Source organism: Chelonia mydas, chromosome 5, assembly GCF_015237465.2.
Source record: "Chelonia mydas isolate rCheMyd1 chromosome 5, rCheMyd1.pri.v2, whole genome shotgun sequence".
NCBI classification, from domain to species: domain Eukaryota; kingdom Metazoa; phylum Chordata; order Testudines; family Cheloniidae; genus Chelonia; species Chelonia mydas.
In genome coordinates this window covers 24,624,365-24,649,741 of record NC_051245.2, presented here as the reverse complement: position 1 = coordinate 24,649,741, position 25,377 = coordinate 24,624,365, and the positions used below count along the sequence as shown (strand labels likewise).

General features: G+C 44.6%; 1 protein-coding gene and 1 long non-coding RNA gene across 2 annotated transcripts in view; one reads left to right on the top strand and one right to left on the bottom strand.

Annotated features, from left to right (window-relative positions):
- The first annotated feature begins 933 nt into the window (after positions 1–933).
- On the top strand, positions 934–24,920 carry LOC119566636. The gene is made up of 4 exons (XR_005225922.2): positions 934–1,100; positions 19,992–20,088; positions 20,260–20,366; positions 20,481–24,920. It is a non-coding gene; the product is annotated as an uncharacterized LOC119566636 (long non-coding RNA).
- The window catches only part of LOC102931846 (sperm flagellar protein 2), a 35,812-nt gene continuing 33,014 nt past the window's right edge, over positions 22,580–25,377 (bottom strand). Inside the window, exon 8 of the mRNA XM_037902650.2 lies at positions 22,580–24,107. Coding sequence (XP_037758578.1) covers positions 24,030–24,107 — 78 coding nt within the window. The 3' untranslated portion in view covers positions 22,580–24,029. The remainder of the gene's footprint in view (positions 24,108–25,377) is intronic.

The following is a 25,377-nucleotide window of genomic DNA, read 5'->3' as shown; positions in this document are numbered from 1 at the left end:
TACTCCATCCCATAACACAAGAACTAGGGGTGACCAAATGAAATTAATAGGCAGCAGGTTTAGAACAAACAAAAGGAAGTATTTTTTCACACAATGCATAGTCAACCTGTGGAACTCCTTGCCAGAGGACTTTGTGAAGGCCAAGACAATAACAGGGTTCAAAAAAGAACTAGATAAATTCATGGAGGATAGGTTCATCAATGGCTATTAGCCAGGTTGGGCTGGGATGGTATCTCTAGTCTCTGTTTGCCAGAAGCTGGAAATGGGTGACAGGGGATGGCTCACTTGATGATTACCTGTTCTGTTCATTCCCTCTGGGGCAGCTGGTACTGGCCACTGTCAGAAGACAGGATACTGGGCTTGATGGAACTTTGATCTGACCCAGTATGGTCATCTTATATTCTTATGGTTAAAACTGGAAAGTGCAGCAGTTCACATAACTTCAACAAAAATTAACCTGACTTTTTTTTTTTGCATCTCAAAGTTTGGTTTGCGTTTTTAACTAAAGTTCGCATTTGTGTTTTCTCTAAACCAGTTCATCTATCTCAAACTACGACACAGCATTTGAATTTAATTTGAATATGTAACAGTACACAGCACTAAACAATGTGAAGTGGAAAAACCATTCTGAATCAAAACACGACATAGTCTCATTCTGCTTTTGCCACTAACATAAAGCTTTTTCTCATATAGGTCTGCTGAAACTATCCCAGTCATCTTTGTTATCTTGCAGTGGTTTACACCCTCACAGAAGTGGTATTTTAACCAACACATGCAGCATCTTGAAGTTTCCTGATGATTTATTCACATGCATATACAAATGAGAAAATGGTGTTCAGGTCGGGAACTTTACAAAAACTGTGTTTTCCTGTTTACACAGTTGAGTCAATAGTTAAGTCTTGAAAAGTTTATTTTAGCTTTGAACAACCCACAGCTACTTTTACTAATATCTACTTAGCCATTTTTGTGTGTTGCACACCCAAGACCTTCTGCTTCAGGGGATTAGTACTCAGCTGACCATGCAGGGCATCAGAACCCTAGCTGGTACATCGGCATATGGCACTATTTTGATTCACAGCAGCTGAAGATCCAGTCTGAAGGTATCTGGAATAGAGGAAATGTAATAATGTGAACTGATTTTTAGTAACTGGGGAAAATAAAGGTTTCGTTGCTTCGTTTCTATGTAGAGCTGGCTGAATACCACTAATACAGTGTGTGAAATCCTGGCTCCATTGCAATCAATGAGAATTTTGCCATTGACTTCAGCAGGGCCAAGATTTCACCCAGTATCCATAAAGTTCAATTTAAGCTCTGAGTAGCTGCTCACTTTATGCTCCTGCCTCTCCTTATATGTTGTTCACAAACATTTGCAGAGATAGGGTTTCATTTGCATGAGTATTTGAAGAATGGCTTTTTTTGTTGTTTGAACAAAGACCTGTATTTGTACATGAAGAAGGGTTTTCCTGCATAAATTGGAGTATTTGTTATTCACTATTCTCCTATTTGAAAAACTTCTGTTATCTAATTAGAAATAGTCTCATGTGATTTATGTGACCAGTGCAAATAATTGCAAACTTAGTGATCAATGCACACAATTTGTGAACCACACATAAACTGAAAATTTCAGAGTAACAGCCGTGTTAGTCTGTATTCGCAAAAAAAAAAAAGAGTACTTGTGGCACCTTAGAGACTAACCAATTTATTTGAGCATAAGCTTTCGTGAGCTACAGCTCACTTCATCGGATGCATACTGTGGAAACTGCAGAATGTCTTCTGCAGTTTCCACAGTATGCATCCGATGAAGTGAGCTGTAGCTCACGAAAGCTTATGCTCAAATAAATTGGTTAGTCTCTAAGGTGCCACAAGTATTCCTTTTCTTTAAACTGAAAATTGTTAGTCTACATTATTTGGTGAATTGCAAACACAGTTTGTGAATGATTTGCAAACAGGAAAACAAGGAAATTAGGATATTAAATTTATTTGTGAGTAATATATGGAATAACTGTAACTATACTGATGGATTTCAGAAGCATGGTAATAATGCTTAGCACGTAATTTATTCTGCCCTTCAGCTGGTGTAAATCCACAAAGCCCCATGAACTTAAAAGAAGCTACAGCTATAGGAGATGAGAATGGCCCATACTATTCAGTTTGGATTTTTCTGTGTCTATCAGAAGCTCTAGTTTCATTACATCTATAATTTTGTATAGTGCTTTCCCATCTTAGAAAAGCAGTACTAACATTAGGAAATTTTTGCATGTTTTCTTCCACTCTTCTTTCGACCGACCACATTGTAGACAATTTGTTTGTATAAAACATAGAAAAGTATAGTGTTGAAGGAACACTGACCAATGCAGATTTTAACTACCCTAGGGATGTGAGAGTGGTTCCATTTTGGTGTGGTTTGATGTGACACTTTTGCCTGTGGTTTACGTGTGTTAAAATTGCTTTGTCTAGCTAGCCACTGGTACACAGTCACTGTGCTGTTGGTTATATGGCTTGAGAATGAATTACTGTGGTCTGAATGTTTCTCACGTAGATCAGGACTCTGAAGTTGCTTAACTGCATAAGAAGAGGAAAGGTCTATGTCTCCTGGAGACGTTTCAAATGTCACAGGTGAAAACAGAGATGTTACATTGTCAGATTATGAAACCTCCACCTCTCTTTTATTTTTCTTCAGAATGAAATGACCCACTGAGGATTTTTAGATTATATGTTGGCTTTTTGTTTTAAATTTTATATTCTATATCACTGAAGAAAAAAATATGAATATGACACATGTTTTAAAGTTTTTTCTGTACAAGACACGTCAGTCTGTAAATAGAAACTTTAACTGTTCTAAAAAGTTAAACAGAAAGTGATGAGAACATCAAAGTTAAGGATACAAGCAGAAAAGCGTATAAATAGCCAGAAGCCCAGAGTGGAATGGGAATAGAGGGAGTTGTTGTTGACTGGTGACGAAGACAAGACTAGAGCATGGAATCAACTGCCATTGGATGCTGAAGAAAGGGAGTAGTTGTGATCCTGAACAATTAGAGGACCTTGATTTGCTAAAATCTAGAAACTTCTGGAAGATAGGCAGGGGTTCTGAGAACTTACATAAAGCTGGCTATAGCTCATCTTATTTTTTAGTATTCATGCTTTTGAATTCACAATTCACGATGTAGTAGTGTCATTCTAACTGTGGAAAATGTGAAATCTGCTGGACAATACTGCTAATGGGCTATTAGTGTTTCGTGATTATCCAGCATCACGGTATTAATTTGTCCAAATCAACAAGCTGTGATACACCGTGGCCAGAGGGCAGCAGGAGAGTGTTTTTTGTTTTTTTTTTGAAACAGAAAAGAATTTCATTTGTGTAACACTTACAAAGAATCACCAAAAAGGATAAAACAAAACTATGCAACAAAACAAAAGCAAACACAAGGTATAACAAATCAGCCTTCAGGAGGGAGAAGTGTTCAGGCTAGCCTGGGTCCAGAGCCGGGGGGGCTTCCTCGACACTCGTGGTCTTCCACCCTCCTGAGTTACCTGGTGGCCTAGAGCGGGGGGGGGGGCTTCCTCGACACCCCCTCGAGTTACCTAGTGCCACGCCTAGTGTCACCGATTATTCCTCTCCTGAGAGTGCCCGACAAGATGGGCACGGCTGCGGGGTGGGCAGTTTGGGGGTGGGGTTTAGAAGACATCGGAGTAGCCTCGTCCATTTCTGGAGCCGCTCTATCACACCGCCTTCTAAATTTTGCCAGTTCTCCAGCGGAGAAGGGTGCGTGGCAGAAAGGTAAACGCCTAGGTAGAGCAGTGAACCCGCGCTTCACTGGATGGTCTGAAGCGCGGGTGGGAGGGAGCTCACCTGCCGCCAGTCCCCCACCGCCAAGCCAGAGCTCTTGACCCAATTGACTTGGGCAGAGGAGGCTGCCGGATAGATGGCCTGGCAAGCCTCCACCCGTGCCAAGTCGCCCAGGTCCTGGACCACGAGGAGCACGTCATCGGCGTACGCCGACAGGACCAGCCGCAGCTCCGGCTCCCGCAGCACCAACCCTGTCAGACTCCTGCGGAGGAGACAGAGGAAAGGCTCGATCACCAGAGCGTACAGCTGGCCCAAGAGGGGGCACCCCTCCCGTACTCCTCGCTCGAAAGCAGGAGAGTGTTAGAAGGGAGCCTTATTCCCTGTAGACGGAAGAAAGTTTGCTATGAATTAATTAAAGCACCTGAAGCCAATTAAAGCACCTGAAGCCAGTCACATGATAAAAACCCCTGCTTCAATCAGACAAGAGAAGGAGTTGAAGCAGAGTGGATTGGTGTTGGAGCAGAGAGGAGTTTGGAGGAGTTGAAGCAGAGTGGATTGGTGTTGGAGCAGAGAGCAATTTGGAGGGAAGCAGAGGAGAGTTTGGAGAAGTGCTGTGGTGGGCTAAGAAGACCAAGACCCTAGGTAAAGGAACACCTGGTTTGTGCAGAGGAAGGGCAGGAAGCCCCACAAGCTGAAGGGCAGGAGAGGGAAGCAGCCTAGGGGAAGGAACCGCTAGTTCTAGTGGTTTACAGCTATGCCTAGGGCCCCTGGGCTGGGACCCGGAGTAGAGGGCGGGCCTGGGTCCCTCCCTCTCCACACCCCTCCTCTAGGACACTGGTGGGGCAGCTAATACCCCAGTTCAGGGGCAAGAAACGGTGCCCTGAACCCCCCCGTCCCTCCCCCCAAGAAGAGAAAGCACGAGACCCATCATAGTAGTGCCTGCAATTTGCCACACATGGTGTGAAAAGTGGGATCTATGCGCTGGGGACTTAAACCAGAGTTAGCCAAAACCCTCCCATCCCTAAGATGGATGATGTGGTTAAGGCCCTAATACAAGCCACCACAGTCCAGCAGGAGGCTACCCGGGTCCAAGCAACCGCCCAACAGGAGGCAACTTGGATGCAGCAGGAGACTAATCGTCTGTTGATGAGTCAGGCTGCCCAGGACCGAGCCCTGCAGCAAGAGCTGATGAACCAGATGAAGGACCTTATGGAGCTGAACCGCAACTGCAACGGGACCCGGACCTTATGGGCCAGCCACTGCCTACAGAAAATGACACGGGAGGATGATGTGGAGGCATACCTCCTGGCTTTTGAGAGAGCAGCCCTGCGGGAGGCGTGGCCCCGAGATCAGTGGTCTGGTATCCTCGCCCCGTTCCTGTGTGGGGAGGCCCAGAAGGTCTACTACAATATGGCCGCGGAGACTGCAGCAGATTACCCCCAGCTGAAGGCAGAGATCCTGGCCAGAGCCGGAGTAACAACGGCGTTGCAAGCCCAGAGGTTCCATGAGTGGCAGTATACAGAGGACAAGACGCCCCGATCGCAATTGTTTGACCTGATCCACCTGTGCCCTGAGGCCCTCAGCTCTGAGAAGATGATGGAGCTCCTGGTACTGGACCGGTATATGAGGGGGCTACCACCAGGCCTCTGGGCTTGGGTTGGCCAGAATGACCCCTCCACCTACGATGAGATGGTATCCCTCGTGGAAAGATAGTTGGCAGCCCTCGAACTGTTCCAGACCCCAGGGGGTGAGCCGTGGCAAACCAGGAAACCAGTCCCAAACCCAAGGCCCCGGACTGTTGAGAACTCCAGGAGAATCATAACTGGGAGGAAAGACACCGAGGAATGGCCTAAGGCCAAGAAGGGACCTGGGGGTTTGGGAAGAGAGGACTGGGGGGGGCTGGCCAAACAGCCCCAGGCAGAGGGTGGCAACTGGAATAAGGGGCGGTGTTACAAGTGTAGGGAATTGGGGCATATAGCAGCCCCATGCCCCAACAGGGAAGAGCCTATGCAATGTAATCTGAGGGATCACAGGGTGCAATGTGGCCTAATTGGCCTGGTAGGGGTCTCAATGACCTCGCATGGGTATACAAGATCAGTAAAAATGAATGGTTTGAGACCAGAGCATTAATAGATTCTGGGACTGCTGTCACTCTGGTCTCAGGGAAGTTGGTGGGGCAAGACCAAGTAACCCGGGCCAAAAACACAGGGGTAATGTGCGTTCATGGCACCGTAAATTTCTACCCCACAATCCCAGCACAGATTGAGATTTAGGGGACTACTACCAGGGTGACTGCACAGGTGGTCCCCAGGCTCCCCTACCCTGTCTTAATTGGTAGGGACTTCCCCGGGTTTGAGAACTTACTCCTCCCAATAGAGCCAGGGGAGGGCAGCAACCCCCGGGTTGAGACGGAGGCACCTACAGATAGCCTCACCCCAATGTTTGCCAAATTTGCCCCAGAGTTATTCTCATCCCCCGGAAAACCCCGAAAGTCTAGGCGAGAAAGGAGGGCAGATAAAAGATTAGGGACCAGGATTCTAGCAGAGAATCAGAAAACCTCCCTTGTTGGTAGGTGAACCCGTTCAGGAGGCCGGGAGATAATTAGGCCAGCGAGGACTCAGAGGCGGTTCCTAGACCAAGTAGGGGCAACCCAGGGCGTGGAGTAGAAACAGGCCTCCTGGAATTAGGTCAGATTGGTACCGCATGTGAGAATTTCGAGCAGGACCAAACCAATGACTCGTTATATGCAAATGTAAGGGAGGAGGTACTGGAAGTAAATGGCGTACCCGTGTAAGGAAAGACCAAAGGCCCAAGGCCATATTATGTGCTCAAATGTAATCTGTTGTACAAGATAGCGCAAATATGAGGGGAAGAAGTAGAGCAACTCTTAGTCCCATGGAAACACACAAGGGCAGTACTAGAGTTAGCTCACAGTCATATATCTGGGGGACATCTAGGAGTAGACAAGACACTGGATAGAGTCCTAAGAAGGTTTTATTGGCCAGGAATACGTGCAGAGGTCCAGCGCTATTGTGCCTCCTGCCCTGAATGCCAGTTGCATAGCCCCCAACCTCACTTGCGGGCCCCATTAGTACCTTTGCCTATTATTGAAGTCCTTTTCAAGAGGATAGCCATGGACATAGTGGGCCCACTGGAAAGATCGGCACGGGGCCACCAAAACTTACTAGTCATCCTTGACTACGCCACTCGGTATCCATTCCTTTAAGAAACCCCACTTCCAAGGCAATAGCAAAAGAACTATTCCAGGTTTTTGCCAGAGTGGGCATCCCTAAGGAGATCCTGACAGACAAAGGAACCCCTTTCATGTCAAAATTAATGAAAGACTTATGTACCCTACTCCGCATCCAGGCCATGCGGACCTCAGTCTACCATCCACAAACAGATGGACTGGTTGCGTGATTTTACCATATCCTTAAAAGTATGATCCGGAAGGTGGTAGCTCAGGACAGAAAAGACTGGGATACCCTTCTACCATATCTAACGTTTGCTATACGGGAAGTCCCCCAGGCGTCCACTGGTTTCTCTCCCTTTGAACTACTATACGGACACCACCCACGCAGAATATTAGATATTGCCAAGGAAGATTGGGAAGAACAACCCAACCCAGGAAAGAATGTCATTGAGCATATGACACAGATGAGAGAGCAAATAACCCGAGTAACCCCTATAGTACAAGAACATTTAAAAAAGCACAAGAGGCCCAGCGGACATATTACAACCATCAGGCGAAAGTATGGAGATTTCAGCCGGGGGAATGGGTGATGGTGCTAGTGCCGACAGCAGAAAGCAAACTCCTAGCCAGCTGGCATGGACAATATGAGATAGTGGAAGCCATTGGGGAGGTGGACTATAAGGTCAGACAAGCAGACCGTCGAAGGCCAGAGCAAATCTACCAGGTCAACTTACTGAAGCCCTGGCGTGACCAAGAGACGTGCCTGGTCATTCGGGGAGCTCCACCCCAGACAGACGACCCATAGGGGCAGGTGAAGATATCTTCTGAGTTAACTCCAGAACAACGAACAGAGGTCATTGATATGATCCAACGGAACCAGGATGTGTTCTGTACACAGCCGGGCCGTACGACACTGGTCCAACATCATATTGTCACCAGACCCGGAGTAAGGGTGATGATAAGACCATACCGGAAGCTAAAAGGGAAGAAATTAGGACAGAAGTGAAGAAGATGCTGGAACTCAGGGTTATGGAAGAATCCCACAGCCAGTGGTCCAGCCCTATTGTCCTAGTGCCCAAGCCTGACAGCACCCTGAGGTTTTGCAATGACTTCCAGAAGTTGAATGAAGTATCCCGATTTGATGCCTATCAAATACCATGCATTGATGAGCTAGTTGATCAGTTAGGCAAGGCCCGATACCTAACCACCCTGGACCTGACCAAAGGATATTGGCAAATTCCCCTGGCCGAGAATGCCAAGGAAAAGACTGCCTTCTCTACACCCGACGGCCTGTTCCAATACACTGTCCTCCCTTTCGGACTCCATGGGGCCCCTGCAACATTCCAACAACTTATGGACAAATTGCTGCAACCCAATGCCAAGTATGCCACCGCCTATCTAGACGACATAGTCATCCATAGCCCTGACTGGGAAATGCACCTAGGAAAAGTAGTAGCGGTGCTAGACGCCCTGCGGAAGGCCGGCCTCACTGCCAACCCTCTCAAGTGGATGATAGGACTAGCTGAGGCCAGATACCTCGGATATGTAGTAGGGAGAGGTTTGGTGAAACCCCAATGGAATAAAGTGGCAGCAATACAAGGTTGGTCTTGACCAGTTTGCAAAAAGCAGGTCAGAGCATTTCTAGGGATAGTAGGATACTATCGGAGATTCATCCCTCATTTCGCCAGAAGAGCAGGGCCATTGACGGATTTGATAAAGGCTCAGGGCCCCAAGATAGTAAAGTGGACTGATGTGGCAGAAGGAGCATTTGCAGATTTAAGGGCAGCCCTTTGCTGCCATCCAGTGCTCATAGCCCCAGACTTCAAGAAGGAATTCATCCTACAAACTGATGCCTCGGCGGTAGGGCTAGGAGACATCCTTTCACAGATGGTAGGGGAGGAGGAACACCTGATCTTGTACCTCAGCCGGAAACTCCTCCCCAGGGAACAAAAGTATGCTGTCGTTGAAAAGGAATGTCTGGCGGTAAAATGGGCTATGGAGACTCTCCGCTACTACCTACTGGGGCGGCGGTTTACCCTCGTGACAGAGCATGCCCCACTCCAGTGGATGCACAGAAACAAGGAGAAGAATGCAAGAGTGACTAGGTGGTTCCTATCCCTGCAGCCCTTCCATTTCCGGATACAGCATAGGGCCGGAAGCCAACATGGCAATGCTGATGGCCTATCACGACAGCACTGCCTCTCGTCCCAAGTAGCCCAACCCCATGGTGTTGAGCAAGGGGGCGGGGATATGTGATACAGCATGGCCAGAGGGCAGCAGGTGAGTGTTAGAAGGGAGCCTTATTCCCTGTGGATGGAAGAAAGTTTGCTATAAATTAATTAAAGCAGTTGAAGCCAATTAAAGCACCTGAAGCCAGTCACATGATAAAACCCACCTGCTTCAATCAGACAAAAGGAGGATTTGAAGCAGAGTGGATTGGTGTTGGAGCAGAGAGCAGTTTGGAGGAGTTGAAGCAGAGTGGATTGGTGTTGGAGCAGAGAGCAATTTGGAGGGAAGCAGAGGAGAGTTTGGAGAAGTGCTGCGGTGGGCTAAGAAGACAAAGACCCTTGGTAAAGGGACACCTGGTTTGTGCAGAGGGAGGGCAGGAAGCCCCACAAGCTGAAGGGCAGGAGAGGCAAGCAGCCTAGGGGAAGGAACCGCTAGTTTTAGTGGTTTACCGCTATCCCTAGGGCCCCTGGGCTGGGACCCGGAGTAGAGGGCGGGCCTGGGTCCCTCCCTCTCCATACCCCTCCTCTAGGACACTGGTGGGGCAGTTAATACCCCAGTTCAGGGGCAAGAAACGGTGCCCTGAAACCACCAACCCCCCAAGAAGAGAAAGCGCGAGACCCATCATAGTAGTGCCGGCAATTTGCCACAAAGCCTAAAGTTGAAGGAAGTGATAGGAAACAAACTGTTGAATAGACTGATGTAATGAAAACACATTTTTTCTAAGGTAAAAGGTGATTATTGTCAAGAGTGCCAAGTAGTAAGATAAAAAGGATTTGTGCTCATCTCAAAGTGCAGAAAACCATTTTCTATGGATTCTTCAAGATCAGATATGCCATTGAATTAAACTTTGGCCAGGATTTCCATAAAAAGGGCATTTATTTTAGTGCCCCACTATGGATGTAGGTTCCTAATTTTAGGATCTTGTTTCTGAAAATCTTGGCTTTAGTGGACTGAATTAGAAGAGCAGATGCCTGATGAGTTTGAATGATCCTCCAAATGAGACATTCTTGTGCTATCGTCATCAGTGAAAAGTAGCTAAGAGGACAATTTGGATGTTACGCAAAGCCCAAAGAAGTCAATAAGAATCTTTCCAATGATTTCAGTAGGCTTTAGACAAGATACTTATTTCTTGTTCAAGGCCTTTTAGGGTTCATCTACACAACAATTAAACAACTGTTGGCCCTGGTCAGCTGACTCAGGCTTGGGCTGGGGAGCTGTAAAACTGCAGTGTAGATGTTCTGGCTCAGACTGGAGCCGAAGCTCTGGGACCCCAGAAGGGTCCCGGAGCCCAGGCTCCAGTCTGAGCCTGAACATCTACACTGCAATTTTTAGCCCCACACCATGAGCCCGGAGTGCCTTAGTCAGCTGACCCGAGTCAGCTGCAACCATGCCATGGGTCTTTTATTCCAGTGTAAACGTACCCATGACGGCTCTTTAACATCAGCCTCCTACAGGAGTAGGCTCTTTCATCTTTGGCATCCAAAAAATGTTGAAGATCAACTAGTGGTTAAGCCATAAAACAGCTGAACAGCAAAGACTGGAACTGAAAAAGCTGCAGCTTCCTTTTAGGTTGACAACATCATTTTCAAAGAAGCAACAACAACAAAAACCCATTTAAAGAAATATTGAATCATTCCACTGTCAGCATAGTCCCACAGGCAAATTTAGAGTTACAAACCCACGCTTTGGTTATGCCACTGACGAAACAGAGGAACAATTAAAAGATTCTTGATCGAAGATGAAAAATTACCCAATAATGGCTTCAAGCATCCATGCACAAAAAAATATGTTCCTAATTAATACAGTTGATTTTACATCCAAAAAGAAAACATAGATTATTATGCCAACAATGCAGAGAAAGATTAGACAGAAGAAGTTTTGCCATTTGCTCAAAGTAATAAAAGTAGAAAAGATGAAAGACCTTCTCAGGTGAAATGCCTCTGGGAGTGTTCCACATGGTATTTAAATCTTATTCAGAAATAAGTAGCTCCTAACATGGTCATAAAGCAAATTCAAAAGATTATATCTGTCACTGATTAATATGTTCTGTTTACGTCATTGCTGATACTTCATTTTTATGGGAATGGTTGAAGCAAGAAGATTTTTTTCAGTTTCCTTTCTTTTATATGTTTGAAAAACTATATGACAAATTTCCAAACACAGTTACATGTAGAGAAGCACTAAGGTAAGGGCAATTTCAATGTACTAATGATCTGAATTAGGTCAGCCAGTATTTGTGAATGTTGTACAGTTGTGACCTACTCAGATCAGATTTGGTCAGCCTGCAATATCCTGCTTATGAAATACACTTTTACAGTGGGGAATATGGACCCTAAAGCAGCATAAACTGATGAATCCAGAATGAGAAAAGATAAAATAAAATTGTGGGCTAAATTCTGCCTTCCATTTCAAGTCAATGGGAGCTATACAAGTGTATTTGAATTTGGCCCCTATAAATTAGAAGTGAAAAGTTGAACAGGTAACCTAAACTCTCCTCTGCCAATGAAGGATTTTATTCTTAACCAATACTGTTCAATGGCAAAAAGAGTTAAGATTGCTTGTGGTGTGTTGTCCCCTGGCACTGAGTTGAGCAAAACTGAGATTTCTGAAACTCAGGAAAGGTTGCCTATGCCCTCTGTCAGCAATGTCCCATTAACACACTTATCTTCACTCTGCCAACCCTACAGGTGCTGGAACGTACAAGCTCTTTACCTCCTTTTACAGCCCATTCACTCTCCCCCTCTGGATTTCAACACATACAGGACAAAAAGTATGTGTGTGGGGGAGGAGGGAGAAAAGGTTGCCCATGCTTCCTTTCTTCTGTTCCCCTGAAGCTGGAGGTAGCCAGTGGGAATTAGTTGCATACATTCCTGGTGCAGTCAGCATGTTGGGTGTACCTACACTAAATGGTGGAGGCCATAGTTGGGCCTGCTTGTGCTTGGTAAATGGGTGTTTGTGATAGAATCATAGACTTTGAGGTGAGATGGGACCATTATGATCGTCTAGTCTGACCTCCTGCACAATGCAGGCCACGGAATCTCACCCACCAACTCCTGTAACAAACCCCTAACTTATGTCTGAGCTATTAAAGTCCTCAAATTGTGGTTTAAACACTTCAAGGTACAGAGAATTCTCCAGCAAGTGATATGAGAACATGTGTGGGTTATTTTGGAGTAGGGAACACAACTAGCATTTTATAAGCAGAAGGACCAACTTAGTTGCCCACTGCCCCAAATTTGAGTGGCATCACGACCTGGTGCACAGGGTCACAATACCACTCCTGTGTCCTGGCTGCCCCTCTGTAAGTGACGTGAACTTTTTCTTAAATACTGCTCACCATTTGGGTCTGCCAAAGACTTAGTGGGTGCCAGGGACTACCTTGGGTAAAAACTGACCAAGACCCCCCATCATAGCAGTAGTTTGACCTCTAGCTCTGTTTAAAAAAAAAAAACACCTAGAAACTTTTTTAAAAATATAGCCATTTCTTTGGGGTTTGTATCTCTGGAACCTCTTGCTCAAATTACCTCAAATTTGGATCACTAACGCTACTCTGCACTTCCATGAGGCTTAGTGAATTTTAAGAATATCTGTGCAAGCATGTGTATTTTAGAGCACTGAGAAACATCATCCTTCAAATAGGAAGAATAGAGGAACAATGGAGAGTAGCGCTCCTCTACTTATCCATCTTCACTTTAGGAGGCTCTGAAAGACCTGAAACTCTGAATGATGTGAAGGCACTGAAAGGTGTGAAGCTGAATGAGAACACCCCATGAAGATGAATACAACCTGGAACAATAGCTCTGAGAATTGTGAAATGTTTCATTCATCTCAGATGGTGTTCACATCCACCCCAAGTGTCTTAGAGCCTGTGATATGCATGAAGTATGCCTGTTCTCAGCTTCCATCCAAAGGGGCAGGACTTCCGCAGATCCTGGCTTACATGGGGGGCAGAGAGGGGCCTCAGATACTCCCAAAAGAGCAAGCCCCCCCCAACATGGTTCATATGGGGGAGGTGGTAGTGGTGGGTCCATCCCCTGTAGACGGGCACAGATCCTGGCATATAGGGGCAGTGAGAGGGGTTCAGACACCCCCAAAAGGGCAAGGGCCCCATATCCCAACTCATTTGAGGGGGCATATAAAATGGTAAGCATGGAAACCCTTTAGCATATGCTCACTGTGTATCTTCTTAAATACAGTTTGTTTGGGTCCCCCAAAGGTTTAGTGGGTGCCATGCACTACCTTCAGTGAAATGCAACAAATTGAGATCTTTTTGACCCACATCTATGGCGTGTACTATGCAGGAGGCAAGGCTAGGAGATCAGAATAGCCCTTTCTGCCCTTAAAATGCCTGGTTAAAATTGTGACTCTATTGAAATGTGTGACAAAACTCCTGTTGAGTTCAGTGGGGCCATGATTTCACCATGTGACTCTATGGGCCCCAAAATGGACTGTTGCTCGGAAACAATCTTTGATATTATCTAAGTAGCAGGTCTCAAAAAGAAGGTTGTCCTCATTTTGTTCCATTGTTTTGTTGTCTGAATGTTCAGATGTGGGTAGTGGCAGAGGAGAGGAAACTTGTTTCTTATGTCTAATTCAGCTGTTTCTGAGAAGCCTCCATTGCCCTCCCACTCCTCAACTTGGGCTCCTTTACACAGTTTGCTTTCTAACATTCACTGCAGATATTTTGGGGAGGCAATAGGGAAAAAGAAGGAATGCAGGGAAAGGGAGGTTTTCAGTGTGCATCACAGCTCAGGTGAGAAACGTCAAACTGGATTACTTTGTCTGGAAGGGAGGAATGGGCTCTACAACGTAAAACTGCTCACTAATTTACCCTCCACTTGGCAAGTAGCTGTCATGGTGCCAATCTTGCTGTGATATGGAATGCCTCTAATTTTAGCCTTCTTTTACCTGTGCCCTTTGCTAATGGGGAAGTGGCGAAGATAGGCGAGATTTTTAAAATAATTAATTCTTCACTCACAGTGCAGAGCCCTAACCACAAGACCATCTTTCTTCCCCTTCAGACTTCCTCCCAGAAGCAATGTGAATGACAGGCCTGGTTTAAAAAACGCTAGGCTCATTGTCTTACTATTAATCACAGAGTGAAATGTACGACATTTCAGCCAATACAACATTTACTGCGTGCTTGCCACCTGTGTAACTGCAATGCTATTGTACAACAAAAGGTTTTTCTTTGTCAGTTTCCTGCCAGCCCTGGGTCTTCAGGACTTTGGGTTCCAATTGATTTCAGTACCTTGGGAGCTTGCAGGACTGGATCCATGATCTTATTTTTGCAAAAATGTTTATTTATATAATCCATGAAAATCAAATTTAAAACCACTTAATAATAACCCTAATCTAGAACAGCAAATGATAATGCTTTAGATATTTCTATAGTATCAATAATAGTGCAAAAGAACATTCCCCAGTAATGATCAAGATCCTACCCACTAAGTCCCCACTTTAGGAAAGACATAGGAAAACAGACAGGCCGTGCAATGCTCCCTAAAGGTCAGCAAACTCAGGGCCTGGCTTTTCACTCTGTTACACAAGTTTTATGCTCATGTGACTCTATTGGGTTCGAGTCTCCTATAGCAAGATCCACTCAGTGTTGCAGAAGGTTCTCTAGAAGTCAGTCATAGCTCTCTGATTCTGAAGCCACTGCTTCTCTGCTCTAGCCTCTGGGTCAGGGCTGCTCTACCCTGAAAACTGTCATCAGCATAGCTCGGTCACTTTGGGGTGTGAAACCTCCATGCCCCGAGACATGTAGCTATGCCAAACTGGTGTAGACAGTGCTAGGTTGACAGAAGAAATCTTCCATCAAGTTAGCCACCACCTCTTAGGAAGGTGGATTACCTAGAGCATTGGGACACTCCTGTCACTGTTGTGTGTGTGTGTACACTGAAGCACTACAGTGCTACAGCGACAACACTGCAGCTGTGCCATTGTAGTGCTTTAAGTGTAGACACAGCCTCAGTCAGAGTTCTTTGGGGCAGAGGCTGTCTTCTTTGTTATTCATAAGAACATAAGAACAGCCATACTGGGTCAGACCAAAGGTCCATCTGACCCAGTATCCTGTCTTCCAACAGTGGCCAATGCCAGGTGCCTCAGAGGGCATGAACAGAATAGGTAATCATCAGGTGACTGATTCCCTATTGCTCATTCATCTATTCATCAACCCTATTCATGTATTCATCTATACAGCACCTTGCACAATGGGGACCCTAATCTTTCCTGGGGTTCTGGGGCTCTTAGGCACTACTGTCATACAAATACACTAGGGGGTGTTCCACATTTCACAGCTTCTGCAGGCCAAGCCCATTGCACACACCAGGGGCTCCTTACATCCCTCCATTCCCCGCACCCATAATCTCCCTGTGTGCCACCTTCCCCTCCCCCACTCTATTTCCGGGACTCCCTGCAATTCCCCCACCCCTTCCTTCATACTGGGGGCTCCAGGTGCCCGCCCCATGCTCTTCCACCATCTCCATTGTTTCCCATTCTCCCCCCGCCCTCCTTGCTGGGGGTGTCTATGTGCTCTCTCATTCCGCACTTGTCTCATGCCAGGAGCTCTGTGCCTCCCCATGTCCCTCTCCGCGATACCATTGTACCCCATTCTCCCGCCCATGCCAGCCGTTCTATACGCCCTCCCCTTTCCCTACCACATGCCAGGGGCTCTGTGTGACTCCATTCATTCCCTCCTTCCCCCATGCTCCCCCCCCTACATATTGGAGTTTCCAAGTCTCCCCCTTGCCAGGGTCACTCATTGTGTCCGCACCATGCCAGGGGCTCTGTGCACAACCCGGCATTTCCTCCCCGTTCTTTTTTCCTTCTGTCTCAGAAAGAAGTCATTCAGGGGGTTAGACAGACAACGTGGGTGCGGTAGTATCTTTTATTGGACCAGCTCTGTTGGTGAGAGAAACAAGACTTCGAGGTTGGTCCAATAAAAGATATTACCTCACCCACCTTGACTCTCTAATAGCCTTGCACTGACATGGTTACAACTACACTGCATTCAGGGGCGCAGCATTTTAAACTCTATCGAGATTATGGGCAGAGATGAGGTGGAGCTATTACACCAGAAGGTATTAATGGTATCAACCAATTCCTTGGTCTCTAGCAGGGGTGGCCAAACTGTGGCTTACCATTAAAGTGAGACTTGCAGAGTCGTCGTCCCCCCCATTCTCCACCTACCAGACTGGGGATGGGGGAGATTGGGACCTCTGCCTTGCAATGGGGTAGGCGGCTTCTGCCCAGCAGGGATGGGGGTCTCATGGCTTCAGCCCGGTGGGGCACACATGCCCCAAGCCCCATCAGGCGCCTCCCCCAGGACTGAAGCCTTGAGCCACAGTGGGTGCGCCCTGGCTCTCGAACTTCTGAAGATTGTCATATGTGGCTTGGAGTGTCAGGCCATCCCTGATCTATAGACAATTACAGAGGTGGTTGAAACTGCTGGCTGTGCTAACCAGATATCAGGAGCTCTGTGTGTCCCTTATTTCCCACTTCTGGTCTTCTGATTTTTCTCCAGAATCAACACTTTTACTCTGAAAAGTGGCTGTGGAAAAAATGACACCTTTTTTTCTCAACAGACCTGCTACCTCCCTATCTGCTGACTTGAGAGACAAACATTAAGCATGCTTTGCTTTTTATTCTTGTTAGCATGGCACAGCCAAGGCAGGCTAGAGAGGGAGTTGGATTCTATGCCTTCTTCTGTATCATCACTGGAATTGTTTACTAAGGGCTGTCTTCACTAGAGGGATCCACACTGCTAAAATCAATGCAGCAGGGATTGATTGAACAGGTCTAGCAAAGACCCGCTAAATCGATGGCAGAGAGCTCTCTGGTCGACCATGGTACTCCAGCTCTCTAAAAAGAGTAAGGAAAGTCAACTGGAGAGCATCTCCTGTTGACGCAGTGCAGTGAAGACACCAGGATAAGTCAACCTAAGCTATGTCGACCTCAGCTACATTATTCACGTAGCTGGAGTAGCATAACTTGGGACGACTTACCCCAATAGTGAAGACAAGCCCTAAGTTCCAATCAGTCACACCTGTGCAACCTCAGTGAAGTCAATGAGTTTGTACTGCAGGGGTATAATTTGAGAACAATGAGATTGCCCAGATATGGTGGTGGGATAATTTCCTCTGAAGAACCTTTATTATAGGTCATGATACATGAGATGGAGAAAATAAAACAGTTTGGTTCTCCAAAGCCAGGCAGAGTTTGTAAAACCAACCATTTGATAAAAACATCATTACTTGTAATCCAAGCACATTTGAGATGGAATCCCTGACAGACAACAAACATAGAACCAACCAATGCCATTTTTAGAGTCACTTTCCAGCGTTGAACTACACTACAGTGGTTGGACTTTCCTGAGTTTGGTTTGATTTCATAGCCATAATGTTGCATTAATGTTAGTGGTTTGCATTTAATTTTCAATTTTAGTTAACATACTATGTCCTTTCAAAGCATGTAGTAAAGCTGCACATAAAGATTAATTTACACTTTTCACTCATTATGGAATAAAACAGAACTAAGTGGTTTTTAACAAGCTGACATGCTTCTCTTGTGAACGACATGAAGAAGGCAGTGGTTGAACCTCGAGTTCAGTGGAAATTTTGAGGTATGAACCACAGAGCAAACTAAGGAACATTTCTTGCTAGTATGGAAATAGTGTGACAGCATCCAGTCAGATTTTAAGGGGAAAAAAAGGCCCTAATGTTTTGAAAAATAGTCCAGGTATTCCCTTTCAAGTGTTCTGCCTCTCACTGAGCCAGATGATGCCCCGTTAGATTTGCATGTGGAGGGAACCGGCGTATGCTGATCTCCTCTTCTCTGTGTGTAAGGAAGGGACCATCCAAATCACTGTCCCTGAGCCTGCAAAAGATTCTCTGCAAGCTGGGTTCCACACAGGGCGAGGGGTGGTCAGAATTGGCCAGAGGAGGGTGGGAAACAGTGACAGAGCTGAAGTTGTGAGTACCTCACCCCTCATCTCCCAGTTTGGTGTGACTTATAAGAACCAGACCAGGTCTACACTAAAAAGTGAAGTTGACACAGCTATGTCACTCAGGGGCAGGGGCAATGCTTGGGGGGGGGGGGGGGGGGTTACAGGGGCTAGAGCCACCCCAAAATTTGCCTTAGCCCCCCCTCAACAGCTGCCACTCTCTGGCCACCCAGCTCTGAAGGCAGCACTGCTGCCAGCAGCAGCACAGTAGTAAGTCCAGGCAGGGATCCGGGGGGTCTGAGAGCAGCCTCCAGCCTGTGTCCCCACCTGCCAGGGCATGCTGCCCAGGGCAGGTGGAAGCTCCGGGGCTACCCAGAGTGGCCCAGGCTGACTGGCTTCAACCCAGTTGCTGAGCCCTACTCCCACAGTTGCTGCTCTCCAAGGGCTCTGCTGGCCCCAGAGCTGGGTCCGCCCCCCAGATGGCTGTTACCAGCTGTGAAAAGTGAAAGGGAAGTAGGGAGCTGAGAAGTAGCTGCAGTCCCAGGGCCTCAGGCACCAGTGGCAGCAGAAGGCAGAGGCAGGGGAGTGCTGCAGCCACCCACACCATGTCACCCACCAGCACAGCAGCCGCCCTGCACTCCCCAGCTCTGGCTTCCAGCCTCTGACCTGGCTAGGGGGCAGGGTCTTGCAGGGGAGGAGGGAGGAAGAGGTGAGGCAGGCATTTACCTGAGGAACAGAGGACAGGGTCACGGAGAGGGGTGGGGCCTGATGGCAGGTTGGCCACCCAAGTAGGTTGGGCACCCAGCTCACATTGAAATCAATTTCAAATCAATTGATTTCAAGGGGAAATAGGTGCCTGACTTCTTAGGCATTTTGAAAACCCCACCAGGTGCCTAACTGCATCTTTAGGTGTCCAAAAACCTTTGAAAATCTGGTTCCCCCAGTCACAGAACGTTGCCAGCCATAGCTGAAAGAAACTGGGCAGCAATGGACATGAACCGGGGAGAGGAGGAGAAGCCCTGATGGTCATTTGTAGTTTAGTAATATGTCTGAGTTACTAGCATGTAGTTTGCTAACTGATAAGGCAGGGGAACTTGCCTAGGAAGGGTTAAGGAAGTAGCATGCATTTGCCTGTTACCTGCAGCCTAAGCAAATAGACAATAATTAACAAAATCTTTTACAAAGATTGCAGGGGGTGTTTATTGGTGCTCATAATGATCTCTACGGCAGGGCTTGAGACTTTTCCCAGGGGCGAGGCAGGGGAACAAGAGGGAAGATAGCGCCTGGTAACACTGGTGGCTTCCCAGCTGTCTCCTGTGTAGTAGCTTGAGGTTACACTTAAGCAAGAAAGGATAGAAACTAAGTTTAAAAGAGGAACATGCAGAAAATGTTGGTAAAAAAATCTTGTGCTAGCAGGAGGACCAGAACCTGGCTTATCTTTCACACTGTCATTCAGCCTTAACCACCTTGACTCCATATTGTAGCACGCCCTGTAAACAGGGAGTATGTTTTATTGGGGCTGTTATGAATGCTCTGAACCAGGAAACAGACTTTGAGACTTTGCTCAGGAGAGATTATGATTGTTTTGGTGTCTTTCCTCCTACATGATGCCTGAAGAGAGGGTTTCTGACCTTATGCAGTAACTGTGGCTCTTCGAGGTGTGTCCCCCTATTGGTGCTCCACTCTAGGTGCGCTCGTGTCCCTTGTGCCTCAGATTGGAGATTTTAGGTAGCAGTGTCCATTTGACCTGTGCATATACTCTCCCTATCTCGTGCCCTGCACCAGGCCTGTAAAGCGGTTGCACAGGTGAACCACCCTCAGTTCCTTCTCTATTACAGAGGTCATTGGAAAGAACTCTGAAGCAGAGTGGAGGAGGGCGGATAGTGGAGCACCCATAGGGGGACACATCTCGAAGAACCACAGTTACTGCACAGGGTGAGTAACCCTCTCTTCTTTTTCGAGTAGTGTCCCTATGTGTGCTCCACTCTAGGGACTCTGCAGCAGTACCCCTAAGGGTGGGATCGGATTTCAGAGGCGAGTCTAGGATTGAGGATAAGACAGTGGAGCCTGCTATGTAACAGCACCGTCTTTACGTCCTTGGGGCAGGTCGTTTCTCTCAAACCAACAACCAGCCACACCTTGAGCTGGAGAACCTGGAGATTGGAGTGATGGATCTGCTCAGACTCCTGGGAGAGGAAATGAGTAACAGGCTGGTGAGTGACTGGTTGGCAAACAGTGAGTTGAGTAAGGTAGGGGAACCATGTTTGTCTTGGCCACATGGGAACTACAAGTATAACCCTAGCTTTTTTTCTCTTCATCTTGAGCAGGACCTTGGATATTAGATGAATCAGTGGAAATGCATACAAGAGACCTCTGTTCCATTGGAGGAGAAATGCATCTCGGAGAGGGAATTTCACCTTTGACTTCAGTAAGAATAAGATTGGGTAGTACCAAGGCCACACTGAAATCTACATACAATATATGGCAAAATGCCCACCTACCTTGCTCACAGGTTTATTGTTTGAAGATGGCTACATTTTCAAAAACTGGCACAGTTCATCCTGGCTGTCTTTGATAGGCTGCATGTGTCTTCTTTCGAATGGACATTCCTGTAGGGCTATTTTGACAATTGTAGTTTAGTTTCAATTATAATGAGACTATTACTGAATTAAAGCACTGTATTAGCTTTTGTAACAATAGTTGTCTGAGGAATACGAGGGCCTATTATAGTGCTGAACTATTACATCTTTGCTGAGATGTAGAAAGAGGCCATCACTTTTTGTGAAAATTCCAACGTATGTATATTTATGACAGGCACACTGCAGATTAAGACTACCATTCAGCAAAGGACTGAAGCTTATGTTTAACTTTAAGTACATGCTGCAGTATTTTGCTGAGTCAGGGCCTAATGGAATCACTGTGCAGTCCTTCTGGATTTGCTCAATACAAAAGACTACCTGAAGATAACATTATAAAAGAGGACTGCGGAACATAAAGCAGAAAAATATTTAGGAAAAGACACTAGACTGTAGAAATATAGGGTGTCCCTCAGAGAGTACATACCATTAGTTCAAAGAATTTCTCATCTGACTTTTCAAAGATGCTGAGTACCTGATGCTCCAATTGACCTTAATAGGATTTGTGGATGATCAGCACTTCTGAAATAAGGCCACTGATTTTTATTAGGAGAACCTTGGTGTATAAGCTTTCCAGTAAAATCACAGCCTTACCCTTTGGCATAACAGCTAACTTGTACCAAATGAAGTTAATTTGGAATGACAGTAATAGATGAAGATTCTCCACATTCTGAAAAAGGAATAGAATTGTGTTGCAGGTGGAGGCTATTCTTTAAATGAAGGGGGAAAAGCCAAAAGCTTGCTATAAACATAGGAATAGAATGTTTTAAGAATACTGCATGAAATAAAATGAGATTTTGACTGAGTTGCACTGTGGTAGGGGAAGAAAAGATGTTGGTAATAGAGTGAATTAGTTTGTATGCATCATACTGTTGTCATAAGTAAAATGAGGATGTGGAGGTTTCAGCATGGTTTGCGGGGGCACAACAAGGTTTCGGCTGTTTCTATGATAGTACCTAGTTACAATATACCGGTGTGGTTAGCATGAAGCATGTAGACTGCAGAGACACAACATTATTTGCTTAAAGCTGATGAGCTTTGTATGTCACATGTAGATGCTTTGATCTGCTACCACCAGTCTACAACTTTCCTTTCAAATTTGGATTGCCTAAAATCAGCTAAGAAACAAGAAGGGTCAGTGTTGTTATCAAGAAAGTCTAAAATATATGGAAATATGTTTATTAAGTCATCATGACAGACTGATGCAGACTGTTACAGATGTCTTGTAAGGCTCTAGTCTAAAATATTGACAATTTCTGCTGGATACACTGGCCATGTGTATTTACTTTTTGATACATAACTGCTTTACACTTCAAGCAAACCACTTCCCAAACCTTAAAGAGAACATTCTAATCACTGTTGGCAAATAGTGAGCTTCAGTTAGTACTACAAAATGTCTAGGGTATATGGCCAAAATGCAATAAAGATATATATATCAAAATTAGAGAGTATTCTATGCAGAGAGAAATTCCTTAACAGACGTCATAGACTTGTTACTCTGTGTTGATAAAATAGCCCTGATTCAGCGAAGCACTTAAGCATGAGCTTAATTTTTAAGTTTATTAGTAGCCCTTTAGTGTTAAACTCATGCTTAAATACTTTGCTGAATCAGGCCAGAGTGAGGAAGTTTTGATGGTCACCAGGGCATTACCAAATGCAGAAAACATGCCAAAATGACAGTGTGTTAGCCAGGTATAAGTAGACAGTCAGAAAGCGGATACTACCTCTGCATGCTGCCAGGTTAATAAACCAATACAAAAGAAGGGCACTTTTACGTGTCATGTCCTGAAAGTGTAAGTTTATTGATCTGTGTGAGCTAGACAGTCACAAGTACCTAGCTGCTACAGCCATTAGTCAGAATGCTTACAAATGTGCATATGCCACAGGAATGAGCATCATTGGAAAGTTAAAGAATATATTTGCTCATTGGGGAATTCCAGAGAAACTAGTTACAGACAATGGTCTACAATTTACAGATACAAATTTCATGAAAAAATACAGTTCCCTTCCTATTACTATTAGCTCTCATTACCCTTAAGAGAATGGAAAAGCTGAAAGAGTTAGATAGCTAAAGAAATTTTTGTCAGGGAAAGGCATTCTTAGCTTAATTAATTTACAGAGCAATGCTGAATGCAACGACTAAATTCAATTCAGCTCTATTGACACTCAATAGACAAATAAACATTGTATATAGGTCCCACCTTGAAGAATTTGCATCCTACATGGTGAAAGTTTAAAACGTGCTGATACGAGAACAATAAGAAAATATAAAAGTAATCTTGACAAGCACAATTCTATGAGAACTTTTCCAAAACTTCAACCAGGAGATGCAGTAAAAGTCAAACTGTATGGAGAAAAAGGTTGGACAACTTCTGCAGAGATGAAAGAGAAGAAAGTTTCACCAAGATCTTATTTGGTACTAACAAAGAGTATGTTATGCAGCAAGTATATGTTGCTCTGTGCTGTATAGGAGGCCAGATAGAGCACCATCCCAGGTAAACAAAGCCGGAACCTGAGTTGTCTAGAAGATTGTCCTTTTGTATCTGTAATATATAGTTTTATTTAATAAATGACTCCCTTCAAGAACTTTGATTCAATGATTCCATGTAGCATGACAATTATTTGAAAGTTCACTGAGAAATTTTACTATAGCTCACACTGTGTTCTTCCACTTGAACATGAGCTTGGAAATATTCTAACAGATTGTAATTAGAATTTATCTAGAAATGGTATGTTAAAAATTGAAAGGTTAGAAAACAAGAGTTAAATATCTCTGCTAATACCAATAAGTATTACAATTTCATATACATTATGGCTTTTCAGTAGTTTGTCCTTATTTAATTGAGAGAAAATTCTGTTTTCATTTATATTATTAGTTTATTAACTAGCAATTGTGAGATGCTGTATACAATTAACAAATATCAATGTTTGTGTTCCATCAATATTAACAAAAGATGATTTTGCACATAGGACTGGCAAATAGTCTATTCCTATAAAATTATTAAAGAACATATTACTAGTCAACAACTAAAAACCAACTTCATTTTATTTAGAAGTGTTATCAGAATATTTTATCTAAAATAACCAAACTTCTTTAATCAAATACACTTTTATTTAAAGCAGAGTATAGATAGCATGTAAGATACTTAATTATTATAGGACTTGACCTGCAATCCTTACTCACATCAGTAGACCACAAGTTCTAATTCCTACAAAAACTTCCCTTACTGCTTAATTTTTTCATATTTTAACATCTTTATATATTTCTCCATCAGTTGATTGTGTCTGTTCATCTCTTTGTAGAATCACTTTAATATCCTACACACAAGAATATTGAAAACAAAGTTAAAAGGACGTGTCAGATAACTTTTAGGTCACAATTAAAACTGTCATAAATTACTAAGTAACAATCTCTGCCTTTCCAGAAGCTGACTATCCTATTAATGAGCAGGAGATGTAGGTGTATAACTTGTATTTTAATTGGGATTTATTCATGTAAGTCACTCTTTCCATATATCAAATAAGATACTCAACATATTCTATTTAAGAAAACATTGGCACTGTCCCTGGGCTCAATAGAAGGCTCAATGGAATATTTTGTAAAGAAAATTACAGCTTTTTATATCATTTGTATAAGGCCAATATCACAGTTCCATACTACTGTAACATGATATTATCAGACCAAACAATTACAGGTTAACTTGTCATGAATTAAAGAATAATGGTCTACTATAGGCATTAAATATTTGTATTACAGAATAAACCAATCACTTCTTTTCCATTATGGAATTGTTATATGTATTGTTCCAAAGAAATCAGTATATGGTGTGGTGCTTCAAGCATGTGATGGGGATGTCAAGGATGGATTTTAAGTAACCATATCCAGGAAATTCAGTGTTAAGGCTTAAATCTACCTTCTTATCTAGGCATTGGAGGGTTCTTGAATCAGTGTGTGTTTTGTACTACAAATGCTACAATACCCAGAGAAGAGCTAAGGAAATGGTGGCTGACTCAGAACCTTTCCTTTTGCTGGTTCAGTTTTGACAGTTAATCTTTGTGAAAAGACTCTTTCTTCCTTATTCTATGTAATATGTAAATAAAACAATAAAAGAAAGTACCATGTTGATGCCACTGATATATGTCGCATTACATATTTGATACAATGGTATGAATTTGCATGGTAGATTTTTTATCTATCTACTCTAGAGTACTCTCCATGGCAGTATCTAGGTGCTTCCCTGATAAGTTAGGTCTGCATGGTGGCTTCATGAATCTTTTCCAAGAGAGGAGGCTCTACTTGGCATATGAATATATGCGTTTTTTGTTGCTGTTTTTGTTTTTCCACTCCTCTCTCTCTCTCTCTTCCTGTCCCTCCCCCATTAACTAGACTATAAACTCTTCAGGAGAGGAACTCTCTTTCTCTTACTGTGTTTGCAGAGGCCCTAGCTCTTCTGAATCTTGCTCCTGATTGGAACATCTTAGTGCTACAATTTACAAATAACACAGTAATAAATAATATGTCAGAGAGTAGGGTTTTCCTTGCACCCTAAAAATGGTAATTTTCAGTTTAGCCTGACCTCCTCTAGAA